At 41.0% G+C, this 21,677-nt stretch overlaps 1 protein-coding gene across 1 annotated transcript in view; it reads left to right on the plus strand.

Annotated features, from left to right (window-relative positions):
• The first annotated feature begins 17,471 nt into the window (after positions 1 to 17,471).
• The window catches only part of LOC121449938 (ankyrin repeat domain-containing protein 7-like), a 30,660-nt gene continuing 26,454 nt past the window's right edge, over positions 17,472 to 21,677 (plus strand). Inside the window, exons 1-3 of the mRNA XM_041654597.1 lie at positions 17,472 to 17,725; positions 20,600 to 20,717; positions 21,432 to 21,605. Coding sequence (XP_041510531.1) covers positions 17,472 to 17,725; positions 20,600 to 20,717; positions 21,432 to 21,605 — 546 coding nt within the window. The remainder of the gene's footprint in view (positions 17,726 to 20,599; positions 20,718 to 21,431; positions 21,606 to 21,677) is intronic.

A 21,677-nucleotide genomic window follows, 5' to 3' on the forward strand; every position in this document is an offset into this window, starting at 1 on the left:
ACCCTGATAATAAGAAAATGACTATGAGGAGGCAGGCAGAGATTCTGGATGAATTCTTCAATAACTACTCAGGCCTCCAACAGTTATTTTCCATTGCCAGGATCTTTGGCATCTGAGGTCCATACAGCACAGGAGAGCAATGAAAGTCATTGTCCTGGAATACAATGCACTTTTTGTGCTGAATGTGCTCATTTGAGTCTGCCTAGTGCCAAGAATAAATGGTTATGGACACAGCTCCCTTTCCCAAAGGTGGACCTGTTCTTCTTCCTTTTCCTGCCTACATGGATTGAATTTAATCCTCCTTGCTCCCTGAATGGTGAGGTGAGATGAAGTAGGGATTTGACCACGTTCATTTCCATAATGGCCCAAGTGATCTAGCTCTCTCAACATCTACAAGATGCAATGGTCTTTCCTACTATGGAGGCACATGCATTTAACACTCGGAGAGGTAGAAGCAGGAGATCTCTATGTGCTTGAAGCCAGCTTGTTGTACTTAGGGAGTTCCAGTACAGTTAAGTAGAATGGATGTGTAATTCAAGAGCTAGTTATGCAAAAGGAAAAAAAGCAAAAGCAAGATATCAAAATGTTGAAACAATATTTTCTAGAATGATGGACAAAGGTCATTGGTTAAATAAACACACTGCCTTGGCCCTGATAGGACAGAAAATTAGGTAGGTGGAGTAAACATAACATAATGCTGGGAGTAAAAGGAAGTGAGCTCAGACTCGAAAGCTCTCCTCTCTGGGGCAGACACGATGAAGCTCCGACCCAGGATGGACGTAGGCTAGAATCTTCCCGGTAAGCGCACCTCGTTGCTACACACATTAATAGAAATGGGCCAGCCAGTGTTTAAAAGAATACAGTTTGTGTGTTGTTATTTCGGAGCATAAGCTAGCCAGGCGTCTGGGAGCTGGGTGGCAGGAACTCAGCTCATAGCTCCTTCAACACTAGAACACTCACATTCTTCAGACTTCTCCTAGTTGATTTTCTAACCTCTGAGTTTACATTGCTAAGAAGTTCAGTGGCTATGGATGCTTAGAGTAACCACTGAGGCATGTTTTTCTTTCATGCTGACGTGGTATTAGTCTCTAGCCCAGGCTAGTTCTTCAAATCCAAGTCCCTCTTCCTCAGCTATCCCAGTGTTAGGATTGTAGGCTTTCAATAACTACACCAGCAATTTTTGACCTGATTTTTTTTTATACACCTAAGGCACAGGTTTCCTAAAGGCAGAAGACTTGCCTAAGATGAAGGTGAAACTATTCCATATAACAAGGCATAATCTGAGATTTGTGGTTTAGGGCTGCATCTATCGGACTGACCTCTCAGAACACCAGCGATGTGAAAATGACATTTTCTTAATTTTTTCCTACTTAATAAGCTAGTCTGAGTCATAGCAAAGATTCCAGGCCATTAACTAAGGTTAATTCAGTCTTTCCTCTCTTATGGACATATCTTCCATGAGATCCAAAGAGCTAGACAGGTACCCATGTGTGCATACACATCTGTTTCCCTGCAAAACTCTCTGGGAAGAAGACACAGGCCTGGTCAGACTTGCGAGCAAAAATATACACCATAGCAATGAGCAGAGGAGGGAGCAGTGGCCAACACCAGGCCGTTCTGCTTGTGACCTACTTGAAATTAGGCCTGTGTACTCTCAGGACAATGACAAATGTCCTTCTGAATGGAAGATTGCACAACTATGTTCCTGTGGGTTCTGGAGGCAGGTCAGTGTGTAACATTCTGGGAATTAATTGGTAGAGCTCTGATGGAGGAAGGTCATTGGCTAATAAAGGAACTGCCTTGGCCCATTTTATTGGTTAGAAGATAGATGGGAGGAGTAAACAGAACAGAACGCTGGGAGGAAGAGGAAGTGAGCTCAGACTCCACAGCTCTCCTCTCGGGAGCAGACGCCTCAGAGAGATGCCATGCTCCGCTCTCCTGGGCAGATGCACGCAATGAAGCAAGCCGCCAGGTTAGACATGCTGAATCTTTCCCGGTAAGACCGGTGCTCACAGATTATTAGAGATGGGTTGATCGGGATGTGAGAATTAGCCTGTAAGGGCTAGAGCTAAAGGGCCAAGCAGTGTTTAAATGAATACAGTTTGTGTGTTGTTATTTCGGGGCATAAGCTAGCCAGGCGGCTGGGGTGCCAGGGACGCAGCCCCGCTGCTCTTATTACTACAGAGCTCAGTGTGATGAATGTAAGGACGATATAGTTGGAAGTAACCTCCTAAGTCCCTTCCTAGTACCCCTACCCAAGCCCTGCTGTGATCTCCCATGCCCAGCTTCACCCCACCAAACATGGTGCCATTCTGTCTGCACTGTGATTTTCAGATCATGCTGTTGCATCCAGGGCCTGGATCATGGAGACAGGCTGTACACAGCAGGAGGCCTCATCAAAGTGAAGAAAGAGGTCTTGCTGACACTCAGGGGAAGCTCTTCTAGCTTCCAATTCCTCCCTTTTGGGTCTTCTTCTCTTAGGCCTAGAGGCCAGAGGATGTGCCCACAGCAGAGGACCCAGGAAGGTCATCCTTGCAAAGTATATAACTGCCATCTTACTTGCTAAGTCTCTGATCTGTACTCTAGTGATGTGCCCCCATGAATGAAATTTGTGAAATGATTGGACTTAGGAGACTTGTATTCCACAATCACTGAGGACTCAAGTCCCAGATGCTCTTTTCTCAGGTGAACAAGGAGTGTCAAACCTTTCCTTAACTTATCTGCCTCATGTGTTAGAGAAAGAAGCCAATTCTATTCCGTTGTGGAGTCATGGTGGTCATTAAGACCAGTGTACTTTAGATGAATTGAATAAGAGCTGTTATTTTTTTCTCATAGACCATCAGTGAAATCACAAACAAATTTATTACAAAATACAGCATCCCATTAGAGGGGTTTAGTGAATCACACTTCTGAACATCTTTGCATGCTTAGTACATGCAAAATGCTTGCAGCTGTGGTGACCCTTACACTCATCTTACTGAAAACACAGTCTGAATTCAAAGTACGTATCTACACTCTAGGTTTATTTATTTATTTTGGTAGGACAGTTGATTGAACATGGACACTTGTTTGTCCTTCTGTGTCTTGTTGTAATTCACTCAAGGAGCTGTGGTTTGTTAATTTGTAAAGATAGTGTTCTTACAGCACATCCCCCAGCTGTCTGCCCAATCTGCGAATCTAGGAATTGTTTTATACTAGGAAGGAGAAAACTAAGGAAATTGATGACTGGCAGTTGACTGAAGGCTTGAAGAGTTTAATAGACACCATAAGATCCATGTGATACCAATGCAGCATTAATATCAGAGTGCTTCAGATGACTAGATAAGACTTATTAACTTGATGGACATGGACAGGGATGCTATTAGTCATTCTTTTATATAATGCAGTGCATCAGGAGCTGCATAATTTTTCCTCCCTGAGGTTACCATTTGAAAGTCGTCAGCAAGGGATATGTTAAACAGCTGGGAGTGATGGCCACCTCTGAGGAAAATCCATGCAATGCAGTAATGAGGGAGGAAGAATTTATTTTCACCCTGCTCTGTTGTACCTTTGTATGTTGGTGCTCTTTTAAGATCTTCCCTACTGAATTTTTAAATCAATGTCAGATGGTAAAGAAATCAAGTCATCTTGGAGCTGACCTGGCGCTAAAAGTTCTTGATAGGTCTGGCGAGATGGCTCATATGATAAACATGTGTGCTGCCAACCCTCATGACCAGACTGAAAGGAGAGAACCAACTCCACAAGTGGTTCTCTGACTTCCCACTGGAGCTCTTGCATGTGTGTGTCTACATGTGTGTACATGTGCACATGCAGACACACATAAATAATACATAAGGATAAACTAGAAAGGACTTGAGTTCTGCTCTGGAAATAGTTGAGTTGTCCCTTCTAGGGACAGCAGTTGAAAACAGGTAAGCACCATTTTTCAGGTCACAAGATGACCAAATGTCTAGCTGACACAGTCCCAAATGCCTAAGACTTTCTTCTCTATAAAAGGTTTTTAGTGGGAGATGTCAGGGAGCACTTGGCAGGCATGCAAAAGGTCTTCAGTTCCCTCTTCAGCACAAAAAACTAAAATAAAAAATTCAAATGGCCATTTTGGCCATTTAGGTGCTCATATATTGGCTGATCAGTCTTGTCCACCATCGTGGAGGTAGGGGTCTCCTCATTCATTGTGCCTTAAGGAGTTTGCCAGAGAGGGCTCTTCACAGAGCTAGATCCAGGAAAGCAGAATGTTACCTCTCCTTACTTCCTCCCCACATTTCTGCATGAAAGCCTAGGCCCCAATCCTGTCCCCCAACACAGGAACAAGATCCACATACTTCTACCATAGACTGCTATGGGTGAGTTATTTAGGGGTCTCCAAATAATCACTTAAATGTCACCATGGCAAGAGTTGCCATGGAGATTAGAGTAGAAAATGTCACCATGAAGACACTGAGATCCTCCATAGGAAATCACTACCAGGTGGAGAAGTTTCGAAAATAGGATGGGTAAACACATGGAAAGCCCTGTGGTCTGTCCTCTTACATGAGGAGTGAGGGGAGGGGCAGAGTGAGAGAGACTACCTTAGAGAGGCAGGAGAGTTCATGATGTCCACCAATGCCACAACCGCCTGATGAAAAGCTGCTACAAGAAGCTTGAGGGATTCAGAAAGGAAGGACAAAACATGGGTGGCAGTGGTGATGCCATGGGAAGTGGTGACTGTTTATTCTATGTGGATTGGCTTGTACTTGCATTTATTTTACCACACTATGCAACTATTAACTGATCTTACAATTGTGATTGTTGATCATTTCTCATCAGGTTTATGTTGTCTCCTCAAACCAATCTCACATGGCAGCAATCAACTCTATAGATTGATCCAGCAACCTGGATGAGGAACCATCATTCACAGTTATCTCAAAGACTGGAGGAACCAAATTCAGGTTTCTCAAACTAACTTAGGAGGTATGCATTTTGGGCAACTTCATTCCAAACATAGCACTGTCACATATGACCTAACTCTGAACTTAGCCTTCTGTGATCAGCCCTTTTTTCTCAGGGACTAAAGAGGGGAGCATCCCGGAGAGAGAAGGTACCTGTGCCTACAGCTTCTGGAAGCCACAGCAGCCCTCACCCACACTTGTAGTAAGGAGGCTGCTTATTTGTTCCTCGCTGGTCTGACCTAAAATAACCTCTCAGAAACTATTAGTTAAGTCACTGCTAGGCCCATTAGCTCTAAATTCCTATTGGTTAACTCTGACATCATAATTTAATCCATTTCTAGTAATCTGTGTATTACCACATGGCTGTGGCTTACCAGATCAAGTTACATCTGGTTCCAGTGGGGCTACATGGCTTCTCTCTAACTCCGCCTCCTTTCTCCCAGCATTCAGTTTAGTATTCCCTGCCTAGCTCTATTCTACTCTATCATGGGCTCAAGAGAGTTTCTTTAATAACCAATGGTATTTACCGTATACACAGGGGAATCCCACATCACCTCCCCTTTTCTGTTTAAATAAAAAGAAAGGTTTTAACTTTAACATAGTAAAATTATATATAACAGTTATCAAGCAAAAATTACAGTTAAAATATTTATATCTATTTTATCTTTTATCATAACTAAGGAAAACTGTATTATTACTATCTATTTTTCAACTCCATTAAAGACTTCAGAAGGATATAATATTACCTAATTAAACAGGAAGTTCATTGCAAGCAATCTCCAAAACTCCAGAATTGACATAGATATTTTTGGGGCTTGGAGAGTCACCCAAAATTCTTCTGTATCATTTGGGCTACCATCTTTAACCTACAGGCCCGTAGTATCCAGCAGACTTTTCCACAAAGCAGGAAATTTTAAAGACAGTTCTGCCTATATTGGCAGTTTGTCAGTCACTTTCTTCTGTGTCCTGAAGAATGTCTGGCATATTCATTCATAAAGCAGGAACCCCGAAGTACTGTCTCACCTTCTTTAGGCAACTTTAGCAGTAATTTTTCATGTGTACTGCATGTCCAGTTCACACAGCATATCATCAAGCAGTCCAGGCAAGAGCAGTTTCTTGCCCAAATGGCTAGTAAACTCCATAAAGAGCCTCTTTGATGCCCATTTTCCTCTTGAAGTAATTGGTGCTTCCAGGAGCAGATGTGTCTCATTGTCATGAAAAGTCCTAAGTTCTTAAAACTTTTTAAATGACATGTTCTGAAGTAAAGCATAAAACAATCCTTCACCAATTTGGACTTATTATTATAAGGGTTATTTTTGAGGGGAAAAAACTTACAGAACACCATCCTACATGACAGCCAGGAAAGGAATCTAGTCGCCAGAACCAGAGTCCGGAGCAAAAGAGAGAGAGAGAGAGAGAGATAGATAGATAGATAGATAGATAGAGAGAGAGAGAGAGAGAAGGCCTGCCACCGCTTTTTAACAGAAAAGAGACCATGCCCCAGTGGGCTTGTATCTCAAAGGCTATTGGCTGAAGTAACAGAAGGAGCTCTTGCAGCACCTCCCCCTTTTGTTTAAGTAAGAGAGTTCAAAAACTACTACAAAATTATACACAAGAAGAACAAATATCCTATTCTAACTAGCTTAAGTCTTGTATAATAAATAACTTTGGTCAAGTCATGAGAGAAAAGTAACTACATTTATCCAGTCTTCAACCCCACCGAAGATCTGAGAAGGGAAATAATGTTACCTGAGTAATTAGGAAGTGCAATCAAACAACTTCCAAAACGTGCAGCAAATCACAGAGACAACTGGCTACCTGGGCAATCACCCAAAGTCATGTTTGCAACATTGAAGCAACCAACTTTGACTAAGGCCTAGAATAATTGACAGATTATTTTAGAGGCAAGAAAACTGTCAAAACGGTCTTACCCTGTATTTGCATGATTTGACATTTCTGCTAATCCATTTCTGGATACTATATATTTTGTCAGTAGTTGAAGTATGGGCAGTTCCTTGCCCAGAGGCCAGTTTTGACAAGAAGAAGACAAGCTCCAAGTGGAGTGTCCTTGGTGCTCAACAATCTCTCGGTAATAGATCTGTTTTTGCCAGGAACGATTGTGTCTCACTACCACAGAACTCTTAAGTTATATTAAGTGCCATTTTATACAGTTCTTAGAAGAGGTTTAAGATTATGTATTTATACAGAATATAATCTCAATGTATCTAAAGAACCTGATTAGTCTTAATATAAATATGACAAACATAGATGACTGTTGATCTACAATTCTTAATACTTATCCAACTTAAAGACTAAGACAATGAACACTGTGTAATAATTGAGGACAGTGACCTCCAAATGTAAACAATGGATAAGTATCTTGGTCAGAGGTAGGAATGTACACTGCAATTTGGCAAATATATATATATATATATACATAAAAATGTTTTAAACAGAGGTAGCAGCATGCATGCATACAATACTCAATATAATTTAACTTTGTATCCAATGTAATTGTCTATAAACAATAACTCACAAACACCAATCTATTATACCATCATCTAATTTTCCATTTTTTCCCCAAAAAGAGCCTTGAGCTTATAAAATTCCTCCCCCAACCCTCAACCGTATAGCAACTATAATCAACCCCTAAATGATGTCCCTAATTATGAGAACAAACTGTGCTGGGAGAGGGGACATCGTCCTCTAGAATTACTTCCAGCTGTCATGAGGGTGACATTTTTTTCTAGGGGATCCTGTGAAAGTAAAGTGATGATTAAATTTCAAGATCAATGTCTTTTAAAATTGCAGATGGTCTCTGAGTATTTTGTGGAGGTCTGTCCAGAATGTTGTAAAAGATGTGCACCATATCAGCTAACCAAATTGGAACAGTCTTTTGCAGCTTGTACCCGAAACAGGTCTTGTAGTAGCACTATCAGTATCATGACGTCATATCAACCAGGTGGAGTTGTTATGGGGCCCCATCTTCTTCCTGGAAACTTCAAATATCACTACAAGAAAAACTCATTGTTCATTGTGGAAAACTTAAACATTATTTATATAAACATGTACCTATATATTCAATGAAATGTATGATAGATATGAAGAAAAACAAAGATGTTTTCTAAATTCATTTTTCTTTCTGTCCAATCTCATGACTCTTGACATGAGACAGAAACTCCAGAAACTCTGGGTTTTTCTCTTAACAACAGGCTTGGAATTAGAGAGGGACTGAGCCAGAGTCAAACTCCAAAACCAGCTCTATAAATTTAGAAATATAAACATATATCTCTGATTTTTATACTTACAGAACCTATTCAATTTTCTTGATGATCCCTATTGAGTAGTTATTTTTTCATCTGTCAGTATTCAAATATCCATGGTCCCTTGAATTTTTTGAAGATGGCTTTTTTCCTGCGGAGATAAGAACAGAACCCTGCCCCCATCCTATCTGTTTTTCTTACTACCTGTATGATTATCATCATTGTGGATGAGGTGTCATTTCTCCTTTCCAAGAGGTTTCTCCTCTTCAAACCGAACCTTTATTAATTTTAATGGCATTCACAATTTTTCTTCTCCCATTGAAACAAGAGCAAACCCCCTTTTCCGATGTAGAACATCTCCTGGCTTCCATTGAGAGGTCAGCACATCCTTGAAATAAACGGGTTGATTTAGTTCACCAGATTTTGTCATTATCCAATGTCTTTCTGCTGCTGTTGTCCCTTTCGATTTGATCTTTCTATAACTGCTTGGCCTGTAGGAATGTGAGGTATACCTGTAACATGCCTAATATTATAATAAGCAAAATCCATTTCATTTTCCTAGAGACATAAGCTGGACCATTATCTGTTTTTATTTGTGCAGATATACCCATGATGGCCATGACTTGTAATAAATGAGTGATTACTGAACCACCTTTTTCTGAGCTTAAAGGAGTATCCCACTGAAAACTTGAATAAGTGTCAATGGTGTGGTGTACATATTTTAATTTGCCAAATTCCGCAAAGTGGAACACATCCATCTGCCAGATTTCATTCCTTTGAGTACACTTTGGATTAGTCCCTGCAGGTAGTGGTGTTTGGTTATAGAAAGAGCAAGTAGGGCATTTCTTTACAATCTCCTTAGCTTGTTGCCATGTAATGGAAAACTCTTTCCTTAAACCTTTGCTATTGAAGTGATTTTTTTATGAAATTCTGAGGCCTGTAACATGCTTCCAATCAATAATTGATCAATTTCTGCATTCCCTTGTGCTAGAGGACCAGGCAGACCCACATGGGATCAGATGTGTGTTATGTATATAGGACAAAGCCTATTCCTAATTATGTCTTGTACCTGGATAAACAATGTAGTCAATTCTGTATCATCTGGTATAAATTCAGTGGTATCAATATGCAAGATAACTCTTTCTGTATATTGTGAATCAGTAACTATATTAAGAGGCTCTTTAAAATCCATTAACACCATAAGAATGGCATATAATTCTGCCTTCTGGACAGAATTAGAAGGGCTTTGTTTCACCTTACTCAATTTGTCTGATTTGTAACCTGCCTTCCCTGATTTATTTGCATCAGTATAACATGTACAGGCTCCAGTTATTGGAGCATCACGTACAATTCGAGGAAGAATCCAAGAAGTTCTCTTTATAAGGTTAAGTCTATCTTTTTTGGGATAGTTGCTATTAATTTCTCCCAGAAAATTAGCACAAGCCCTTTTCCATGGTTCATTGTCTTCCCATAAACTTTCTATTTCATCAGTAGTGAAAGGCACTGTAATTTCTGCTGGGTCTATACCTGCTAGTTGACAAAGTCTCAGTTTACCTTTTGTAATTAATTCAGAGTCCTTTTCTAGATAAGTTTTAAAGTTTTACTTGGTTTGTGTGGTAAATATATCCATTCTAAAATAATATCGTCCCTCTTCATTAAAATTTCCATAGGAGAAATTATGGGAGGCAATATGGCGAGAATACAACTAAGATTTGGATTCACCATATGCACATGTGCCTTTTGTAATTTTTCCTCAACCATTGCCAGTTCCTTTACTGCTTCAGCTGTTAATTCTCTGGGACTATTCAAATCTTTGTCACCATCTAAGGTTTTGTTTACATGAATTATTAGATCAGGTGTTATCCCAACAGCCAGTCATAGACTGGAAATATCTCCTAACAATCTTTGAAAGTCATCAAGAGTCTGTAACTAGTCTCTCCTAATTTGTTCCTTTTGTGTTCTAATTTTCTGTAAACCTATTCTGTAACCTGTGTAATTTACAGAATATCCTCTTTGAATCTTTTCAGGAGAAATTTCTAATTCCCATTTAGGCAAAACTATCTTTACTTCCTCAAACATTCTTTCTAAAGTATCTATGTTTGAATCAGATAACAAAATGTCATCCATGTAATGGTAAATTATAGACTTAGGGAATTGCTTACGTATCATTTCTAATGGCTGACTTACAAAGTATTGACACAGGCTGGGGCTATTGAGCATTTCCTGTGGTAGGATAGTCCACTGGTATCTCCTAGTAGGGTGAGAATTATTATAAGTAGGCACTGTGAAGGCAAATTTTTCTCTATCCTTTTCTTGTAAAGGTATAGTGAAGAAGCAATCCTTCAAATCAATAACTGTAAGAGGCCATCCTTTGGGTACCAGAGAAGGCAGAGGAATTCCAGACTATAGAGGACCCATAGGTTGAATTACCTTGTTGACAGCCCTTAGATCTGTCACCATTGTCCATTTACCAGATTTTTTTTTACAGCAAACACAGGAGAATTCCAAGGGCTAATTGACTCCACAATATGTTGAGCATCTAATTGCTCCTGTACCAATTGTTCTAAAGCCTGCACTTTATCTTAAGCTAGAATCCATTGCTTAGCTCATTTTGGCTTTTCGGTTAGCCATTTTAAAGGTAGGGCTGTTGGTACCTCTAAAGGTTTGTTTGTTAGTTGCTTTATGTTTTTATACAGCCTGAATGGCTGGTGACCTTTGTGCACAGGACCTTATTACATCCTTCCCAGAATTATGAGTTCCTGGGACTGCAGGAATGTTAATCTGGTGTTCCATCGCTGTAGCAGGTCACAGCCCCATAAATTTATTACAATATCAGCTACATATGGCCTTAGCTTTCCTCTTTGACCTTCTGGCCCAATACAGTTAACCCATCTCTTGCTTTGTTTAACTCACGATATGGTTTCAGTTCCTAGTAATTGAACATCTGCTTCTTGAAGAGGCCAATTTGTATGCCAAATTCTGGAGTGAAGATACTCACCTCCGCTCCTGTGTCTATTAAGCGAACAATCACAATTCCATTTATATGACTCACAGCTTTGGTCTCTGATCATTTATAGAAGTTTGCCAAAATATACGCTTCTTATTTCCTATTTGAATTTCTGACTTATCCTCCAAATTTGAGCCATCATTTAGAACCTTATGATCTTGCACAGAAGGTTCTAGAGTTTTTAATTTTCATGCGACATGTCCTCCACGTTTACTGGGACCAACTGGGCCACTTTTGGCTTGGTTCCAGCTAGAAGCCCCTCAAGGAGTTTCCCAATGTTATCTGGTTTCCTTGTCTGTCTGTTGTTGATCTGCATTCATTGGTCCATTGTTGTCCTTTACCACACCTCCTACATATACCTGAAGGCCAAGGTTTCCTATTTCTGTCATTCCCAGATGAAGTGTTATTCCTAGAAATTACTTGCCTGCAACCCCTTTTCAGGTGTCCTAATTTATCACAATTAAAACATTTGGCATGTTGATGTCCTCTCATCGTTTTGGAAATCACTTTGCCTACCCAAGATTCATTTTTGTAGTTAAAGGTCTGAAAATTCATGGTATGCTGGATCCATTCATCCATAGGTGCTTATCTAGACCCTAAAGGCCCAATTATCTTTTTGCAGTCTAAGTTTTCATTTTCAAAAATCAGCGATTCAAGAAATAGTCATCTAGCTTCTGGGTCTGTTACTCCTATGTTCAGAGCCTTAATTAATCTTTGCAAAAGGTCAGTATAGGGTTCTCCCTGTCCCTGCCTAACCCTGGTATATGACTCTAGATTTTTTTCTAGTTCAGGTATTCTTTCTCTGGCATTCAAGGCTGCTTTGAGGCATAGGGACAATCATTTCAAATCTCTTAATCATTGTCTCATGTACGTCCTGAGTGTCCCGGCCTGCAAAGGTTTCTAGTAATTTCCCTATGGTATTAATTTTCTGGTCCCCATTCTGCACCTGTGATTCCAAGGTCTTAATGTTTCCTTTCAAAGATAACATCTCCTCTTTGAACAGTCCCTGCATATCATGTAAGTTGCCATCCTGGAGGTATATTCTGTCTGTTACCTTATCAAAACTCTGTGATAACTTCTGAAAGTCAAATTCAACATGATGTCTGTGGTTCTCTATCCAGTCCTAAAACAGACACTGTGGCCTATGAATAAAGTGACCAATCATTATCAATTAAGTTGTCCAGTTGTTGAAGGAGCTGTGGGTTGCATTCCTGCCACCAGCTACCGGCTGCCTGGCTAGCTTATGCCCCGAAATAACAACACAACCCTGTATTCATTTAAACACTGCCCGGCCCATTAGCTCTAGCTTCTTACTGGCTAATTCTTACATCTTGATTACCCATTTCTATTAATGTGTGTAGCACCCCAAGGTGCACTTACCAGGAAGATTCTAGCCTACGTCCATCCTGGGTCGGAGCTTCATCGCGTCTGTCCCAGAGAGCAGAGCTATCGAGTCTGAGCTCACTTCCTCTTCCTCCCAGCATTCTGTTCTGTTTACTCCACCCACCTATGTTCTAACCTATCAGGGCCAAGCAGTTTCTTTATTAATTAACCAATGACCTTCCTCCATCATCCAGTTATTCATCCTCACCTCTTACCAACTGCCCCATCCACTCCTTTCTCTGTAGCTTCCCACTAGATGTGTGCATTCTCACCTCTGGCTGTTTGCAGGTACTGCCTCTGTCTTTCTGGCTTACTTCGTCTTCACTGTTCTCCACCTTAGAGCCGATAGTGCTGGCCCAAGTCTGACATATAAGCCTTCTGTGTGCTCCAGCAGTTCCCTGTACTACAAGTACATAGAATATGACCAGTGTGGACATGCTGTCCATCTGATTTGGTAGGGTTATATCATATGGTTGCTGAATAGTAGATCTTTTCGTGAGTCTACTGCTTGTCCTAGTACATGGTTGTTGACTAGATAACAATGGGAAACTATCCAGCATTTAGGTAGATGATGACAAAGTCTGGGTGCAAACATAAGCATATTGCATTCTTCTCATTTTGTAATGTAGGGGTACTTACATAATTTTATTCTCAACTATGAGTGGTGCTCTCAATCTGCCCTACTGGCTTATGCTAACCTATTTCTAAAGCCTTTGAGATTGAGAATATTACTCTTGCTTTTCTGTCTAGGCTCTGCTCAAGTACATCCTTGTTTCTTGTAAGCTCCTCCTTTCAGATCAGTATGCTGACATTCACAATCTATGTCAGGAAGAATGAAAAACCTATAGAAATTTTAAAGAAAAGCATTTTCTGAATGCTGACAAAAATTTACTAAAGTGTTTGCATATTTAAGAGTTTTCTATTAAAATACATTAATTAGAAATCATTCATTTAAAACTCTTTATGGCATCAGTAGCTTTTTGGTGGATTTTTAAGGTGGCAACCAGTCCTTCTGCCCAAGTGCTACCCCCTTAAATATTATTCATATCACTAAATATTTTGGTAGAGAGAAAAAACAGTTGATTAATGGTTTACCTGCATTTTTCTCCTCTGTAAAAAATTTTATGCTGATCCCTCACCTACCCTCCATTAACTTCTCATAGTTCCTCATAGAGGGATGGGACCTTATGAGCCTTTCTCAATGAATGATGGAGTGGTGAAGCCCCAGTATTATATAGCTCTGCTTCAGGAAAACATGGCTGCATGGAATTCCTGAGTGCAGTCATTGTGTCCTCTCCTGAAGACCCAGTTTCCAGCAATTCTCCCACAACTCTGACTTTTACACCCTTTCTTGCTCCTTCTTCTACCGTAACACCTGAGCCTTGGGTGCTGCTGTGGTGGTTAATTTTTGCCAGTTTGACACCAACCTAGACATAATGTGGGAAGAAGGAGGGAAATTTTCTGTCACATTTTCCTGTAGGCAAGTCATTGAAGACATTTTCTTGATTAATGATTGATGTGGAAGGTCCAGCTTACTGTGGGTAGCAGCAATCTGTACAGATGGTCCTCATTCCCATAAGAAAGCAGGCTGAGAAAGCCATAAGGAACAGGCCAATAAGCAGTGATCATCCTTGGCGTCTCTCTCTCTCTCTCTCTCTCTCTCTCTCTCTCTCTCTCTCTGTGTGTGTGTGTGTGTGTGTGTGTGTGTGTGTGAAAGACAAGGTAGATATGTGGAGGTCAGAGGACACCATCTGGGAGTTGGTTTAATTCTCCTATCATGAATTCCAGGAATGGAATTCAGGTTATCAGGCTTGTATGGAATATGGTCTTAGGTGCTGAGCCATTTCAATGGCCCCTTTCCCATATTTTCTTTCCATTAAAAAAAATAAAAACAGAAGTGTTTCTTATATTTCTCTCCCTCCCTAAATAAGTAAATGCTTGTAAAATGCTATCTAGTAAGGAAAACATAGGGCTGTGCATGCAGCTTGGGGTAGTGTGAGCTTGCCTCATACATGGGTCCAGAAGAAATCATTATATATTCCCTGCTCTTTGATTTATTCTCATGTGTTGTATATAATCATATATAGGCCTATAGGGAATTTTCTTCAGAATTTAAGATTTCTTATAACTCAACACTAGAATGACAGCCCAGTGACACAGAGGGCAATAAATGGATCGGAAGAGAAATTTTGTTAGTATTCAGGCAGACCCTCACACAGCACCTCACACCATCTGCCTGGCTGTATAGCAAATGGTATCCTGTCCCTTTAAGAGACCCTCCGTTCACTCTCAGTCTCCCTAGTGCTCTCCCTCCCTTCCTCCCTCCCCCCTTCCCCCTCTCTCTTTTTCTCTATCCCCCCCCCTGAGGCAAGCAGGTCTCAGCCTCTTTTCCTTCTCCCTCCTCCCTCTCTTTCTCTTTCTCTCTGTCCCTTCCTCCCATCCCTTCCTCCCCACTACACCTCCCCTTTTAATAAAAATTTGCACTCAATCTTCATCTACATGGCATATTTGTCTGTCCCTTACCAGCCACGGGTTGAACCTCACCCACATGCCATGGGACCTGGAAAGATTTCCAAATGTCCCACTGGCACACTGGAAGATGTTCAACACCATCAGCCGTCAAGTGTTGCAAATCAAATTTCAATGAGATGATACTTGATATCATTAAGATGGTGAAAATAGAAAAGATAAGTCAGTCCTGGTTTCACAGCTCTGCAATCCCAGCACTTGGTAGAGGAGTGTGTGTGTGTGTGTGTGTGTATCATATATGAGTTTGAAGCTGGACAGCAAAATATGGTCTAAGAATTGAAAAGTACATGTTGCATGCTGAGGATATAAGTCACAGGGAAAGCACTTGTCTAGCATGCACAGGTGCTGAAACATATGTGAGAGTGTAAACATACCAGAGAACAGGAACCTGCTACATTACTGCTGGTGCAACTACTAGCAACTGAGCGTTTCTATATATAAAGAAAGGAGATACCCCAATTACGTATTGCTTGATGAGTAGGCAAACAAAGGGTGGTGTGTTAATACAGTGGTCTAGTTTCTAGTCATGGAAAGGGGTAGAGAAAGGATACATCCTATAACATGAATAAATATCACAAACATTGAGTTGAAAGTTGTTGCGGGAGGTCCTCCCACTCCTCCAGCCTATAGCTGCTGAGATACCAGCCCATTGGGGCGTGGTCTCTCTCCCTTTAAAAAAGCAGCCACTTCCCTCTCCTCACTCTCTTCACTTCCTGCTCCTCCGGCGACTAAACTCCTTCATGGTTGTATAGAGGGCTGTTGTCTGGGACGGTGATCTGTAAGTTTTTTCTCCTTTAAATAAATACCACCCTATTAATCATAATTCCAAACTGGTGTGGCATTGTTTGTGACTTACGCCTTCAGAAAGTAGCCAAAGGACTGAAGAATGGGACACTTCCTTATTAGATGATTTGATTTCTCTTTAATACCCAGAATGAGACACTTGAAACAGAAAGTTAGATTGGTAACTAATAGGTGGTGGGGGTCTGGAGAAATGAAGAGTAACTACTAATGAATAAAGGTTTTTTTCTCGAATGACAAAATTATTTTAAAAGTAAATAGAATAATGGTTGCGTTATTGTAAGAACATAGTAAAAAAAATACCTACTGGGTTATATACTTTAAAAGAGTAAACTTACTACATAAATGTATTACTTCTCAATATCTACAGATCACATTTCATGTCCATGTATGTTTTGTCTGCATATATGTCTGGTGCCTGCAAAGAGACAAGAGGGTGTTGGATCCCCTAGATATAAATATCTGTGAGCTTCCTTCCATATGGGTGTGGTTGTAGGTTGAAGGGTTTGTGCTGAGAGGTATTGAGGACTACTTTTCTCCTCCAGGGGCATGTAGAGTACCTTCCAGTACAGTGAACTGTGGTTAGTAGGTGAATAATGTAGTTAGACACCAGCTCAACTTCTCCATATTCAGTGACAGAAGTGTTCCCTCCAGAAACAAGACCTTAACATCAGGTTGTGTGGGCAACCAAGAGCCTTGGCAATAGCCTGTGCTATTTGGTGGTTTCCATGGGTCCCTTTGGTGAATGACTCAACAGGCTGTAACCTGTTCCTGGCACTGGAGGTTTAATTTGGTGGCACAAGATATCTAGTTGAAGTCTTCACTCCCCTGTTGTTTTTTGTCTCCCTGTGGGTTCCTTTCACATATGTAAAGGAAGATTCTAGGATAGTCAGTGTCCATATAGTTTTTCAAAGGACCTTTAGTATTGGTTGTCCCTTTCCATTTTCCTCCTTTACCTTTCTGTCCCATCCCCCTTTCATTAAACCATCCAATTCTAGTTTTCTTTCCTTAATAGCTAAATTACACTATAGACTTTTTTCTTTCCTTTCCTCTCCTCCATCCTGGTCCCTTACTAGGTTCCATACCTCTGTGGGTATTCAGATTGAAGTTCCCATATCCGAACCATAACATCCTTAAAAGAGAAAACATACAATATTTGTCTACATGTACTGAGCACTGTATGCTTTTGTCGCTGGAGTCTGACATGGGCACCCACAGAACACAACCTCGGTGCACAGCTGCTGAGTACCATTGTGAGCTCATAGCGCATCACTATGCCCCTAGAACTGTGTTGCTAAGAGTGAATCAGAATTCAGCTCACACTGAACCAAGGATCTGCCCAAGCAGGACGCTTATTTGGTTCAGTGGGGAGTTTCAACCAGATTTTGAACGTTTACTATTGGGTTTGTGAGGGTGGGGGTGGTTAAAGGGGAAGGAAGGGAGGGGAAGTAGGCCCGGGAGGGCCAGGAGGGCCAGAAGGGCTGGGAGGGCCAGGAGGGCTGGGAGGGGGGCGGGGTTGTCGGGAGGGCCAGGAGGGCCTGTAGAGCCTTGAGCCTTAATATGCAGGAAGATATGGATTACGATGCCCTAACCATTCGGGCCCCTCAGCGATCTCGCTGGTATACCCACCTGTGGCCTGCATGCCTGGGTCATGGGTGCTTTAGTCGAAGACAGCAGCGATTTCCTTTGTACCTAATTGGGTACGATTCCGTGGGCCGATTCCAAAGAGCAGCCAGTGTGGGTGATGTCAAATTAGTCGAGAGATTGATCAATGCCAATGAACATCATGTTAACGAGTGCGACAGGAGGGGCAGGTAATGGGGCCTGAGGAGGGGCGAGGGGCAGGAGGGGCAGAAACTGTTGGAGACAGTCAGGGTCTACCAGGGAGAAACATACCTTCCAGATCTGCAGCCTGTGGGAGGGCAGATGTCATGCTTAAGGCTCTTCTTTCATGGAGACCTCTGGGTTTGTACCTGCTTTAAGCTCCTAGGCACCTGAAACCTGCACACCTTGGAAGGGCAGCTCCGAGGCTTTCTTTAAGAGAAGCAAAACAAAGAACTTCAGTTAGTTTACAAATCCCTTTACATTGTCTCTTTTAGAGCACTTTATTGAGGGCTTTGAAGGAATTTAGCTAAGGAAACCACAATACATCTTTTTATGTGTACACTTATAATGTTTTAGGTTTGAGTGTTTTGGCTGCATGTATTTTCAGTGTACCACACAAGCATAGGAAGAGGGTGTTGGATCTCCTGGAACTGGGGTCATGGACAGTTGTGATCTGCTGTGTGGGTGCTAGGAATCAAACCCAGGTCCTCTGCAGGAAAAACTAGAGCTTGTAAATGCCAAGCCATCTCTCCAGCCCTTTAATGTATATGTTTTTAATGCTATGCTATATGCAACACAGAAAATTGTATCATAAGATAAATTTTCACATAAAAAGCCAACTCAAAGCCAAAAAATACCCAAAGAATTAACAAGAAATCTTGTCTGTTTCATGCTTTTCTGAGGGATTTCATAAGGAAATTTTCAACTCGAACTATAACTCTGTCCCCCGGCCCCTTATATACATGTTGTGTGTGTTTTGGTACATACATGAAGGCTAACGGTTGACATTCTCTTTGAAAATTTCTTTTCATCTCATTAAAAAAAATCATATGTGTGTGTGCACCTGTGCCTCACACATGCCAACTAAGTGTGTGAAGGTCAGAAGAGAACTATCGACAGCTGTGTTCTGCAATGTTGTGGATTCTGGGAATTGAACGTAGGCCATTGGCTCTGCCAGTAGGTGCCCCCACCTGATGAACCACCCTGTGGTTCCTCCACCTCAGCTTTTTAGACAGATTCTCTCACCCAAATCCCCGCTGTGTTTGACTGATTGTCTTGGAGTATACTGACTGACCTAGACTTGCTGGCAAGATAAATTTGGGGATCCTCCTGTATCCACATCTCCAGCACCAGTTTCTCAAGGTTCTGGGGGTTCTGAAGTTGGGGTCTCAGGCTTGCAGGGTGAGTGATTTTCCAACTGAGTTGTAACAATCACTGCAGCCCTCTTTCCTAGTCCTTGTTTCCTGTTTCTCACTAGATTATAGGCAGGAAACAATGACCCTCAACAGTAGATTCTCCATAGCTCACATGCTTCTTGATCATGTCTGTAGTTGTGAGGTTATTTAGTCTATAGTTATTCAGTCTTCCAAATTAGAGCTTCATACAAATAATAGAACATTAAATTATTGTTTCAAAGTATTTTTGCTTAATAAGTGTATTCTTTAAAAACACTGAATTTTCCAGCTGTATCTATCCATTCTGCCAATCCACTTATTCCCTGCACGTAACTTAGATATCTACTGTACAGCATACAAATCTACTAGCTCTCAAGACCCTCTCATTCTTAAGATATTACATTTCTCTGTCCAGTCAGCTTTCCTGACGTTCTATAAATTTAAATATTGAAAACAATGAATGATGCTCAATTGAATCCCTAGTAATTTTTGTCTTCAAACTTTTTGAAAATCAAAGCAAGGGAGCTATGATACCATGGGTTATCTCCTTCTGGATAGATTTAATAAGTTTTGGTGCTAATTCATGGAGGTATAAGGCAAAGCCATTTGCTACCACCTGGTGTCTATATTAACATGGACATTTTGTCTATTGACTGAGGACTATGCTGTGTCCCTGTTGGAAGCAAATATAGAAACATTAATTCTGGGCAAAGAGAAATGAAAAAAAAATAAAGTATTGATGACTGAAATTTTAGATTTTTGTTTGTTGTTATTGCTATTCTAAATAGTTTACATTTCATAGTCTTAAGAGCAGAAATTTACATAGATACATGTGACCTTTAGAAGTGCCATGGGCCTGTGGATTGTGTCATATTTCATTGGATGTCAGGCACAATGGACTGCATGGTGACCTTTTATTTTGTATGGTAGCAAAGTAAAAAACATTGCCAATTATAGTCATAAAATATCATGAGTTATAAGTGGCAGACATCAGCGATGCTAAAGTGTGAAATAAAGAGTAAGGTGGGTGCAGTGGAACTGCCTGCATTCCTACCTACTGGGAGGATTACCAAGTTCAAGGCCAGCTTAGGGAATATAGTTTTAAAATATTGTAAAAATACTTGAGTAAAAACTTTCACATCTGCAGTAGGTATAATTCTGCTATTTCTCTTCATTGAAATATTGTGTTTGTTACCATTAGGAACAAATTGTAATTGTATCCAGCAACACTGAGCTGTCAGGTGCTGGAAGCATTTGTACATGCTCTTGAAGATGTGAGTTGAAGCGTCACAGCAGCACTGTGTAAGAGAGCTGCAGTGTTGAATCCCCATTCTACAGATGGAGAGATTGATTTGTGGAGCTCATAGGAGGTCTATGTTCTAACTAGTAACACTTGGTGATTAGAGTAGGATTCAAATCCAATCTGAGTTCAATCTACTGGGCATTCTCCTGTTATCCAGAGAAGCTGCTCTGAGGAAGGGTGAAGCTTGTGATAGAGCACTCGCCTTGAATGGGACAGCCATGCGCTATATGCCTAGCACAGAAAATGAACACCTGAGTAGAGAAATAAGTAAATAAGAAAATTTTAGTTTCTTCTTTTACATCAGAAGGAAATGCACATTGGTGTCTACTTGAGTGTGCCTTTACATAATAATCTGTAATTTCCTAAAATGTCCTCTCAATTTGTAGAAGTCCACTGCACTACGCCTCTGCCCATAATCATCCTAATGTAGTAACATTGCTATCATCCAACGACTGTACCGACATTAATATGAAGGATGATGAAGGCTGCACACCTCTAATTAAGGTAACTATCGCGAAACACTTTTGGTATAAAATGGATTAGAAATTATCCTTGTTTGGTTTTTGTTGCTGTGATGAAACACTGGCCAAAACCATCTCAGGAAAGGAAAGGTTTATTGGCTTACAATTCCACATCACAGTCAGTTATGAAGGGAAACCAGGTCAGGAGTTCTATCAGGACCTGAGGCAGGAAATGAAGCAGAGGTCATGGGGGAATGATGCTTTCCCGTGGCTTTTTCCAAGGCTTGCTCAGATATCTTATACTACTCAGGATAACCTTCCCAGTCATGCCACCACCCCTAGGAAGCTGTGCCCTCCCAGTTCAACCTCAATCAAGAAAATACTATACACGCTTCCCAGAGTCCAGTCTGGTGGAGCCAATTCTTCAAGTGAGATTCTTTTTTTCCAGGTGTCTTCAACCTGTGTCAAGTTATCAAAACAAGCAAATGAACAAGCAACCTCCCCCACTACAAAAATGGCCAAACAGTGCTAGTGAATATCTTTAATATCTAGGTGTGGTGGCACACCTCTGAAACTCTACCACTTGGAAAACTTTGGTGGAGAGGTTATGAATTTAGGAAAGTCTGGTTACTTGAGAGGGATAATATGCATGACCTAAACAATTGGTCTGATCCAAGGGTAACTAGTCAATGGAATTGTTGGAATGCTTATTAAAGTTCTTGATTTCAGTGTCTCTTTCTTTATCCAATACCCACAGGCCGCCCAGCGGGACAATTTAGAATGCATCTCTATTCTACTCAGGCACGGGGCTGATCCCCACATTGTAGATGCCAATGGCGATGCTGCCCTCCACCACGCCATTTGCAGAGGGAACATACCAGTTGTCAGCAAACTGCTGGAGTATAATGTAGATATTAAAGCCAAAACAGAGGTAAGAATCATTCAACTTCATTCACAATGTACTTCTAGCAGTGACACTCAGATCACTTTCCACATTCGGAAG

This window comes from Microtus oregoni, unplaced genomic scaffold (genome assembly GCF_018167655.1).
Source record: "Microtus oregoni isolate MIOR12 unplaced genomic scaffold, Mior012 000006F_ref0000085, whole genome shotgun sequence".
Classification (NCBI taxonomy): domain Eukaryota; kingdom Metazoa; phylum Chordata; class Mammalia; order Rodentia; family Cricetidae; genus Microtus; species Microtus oregoni.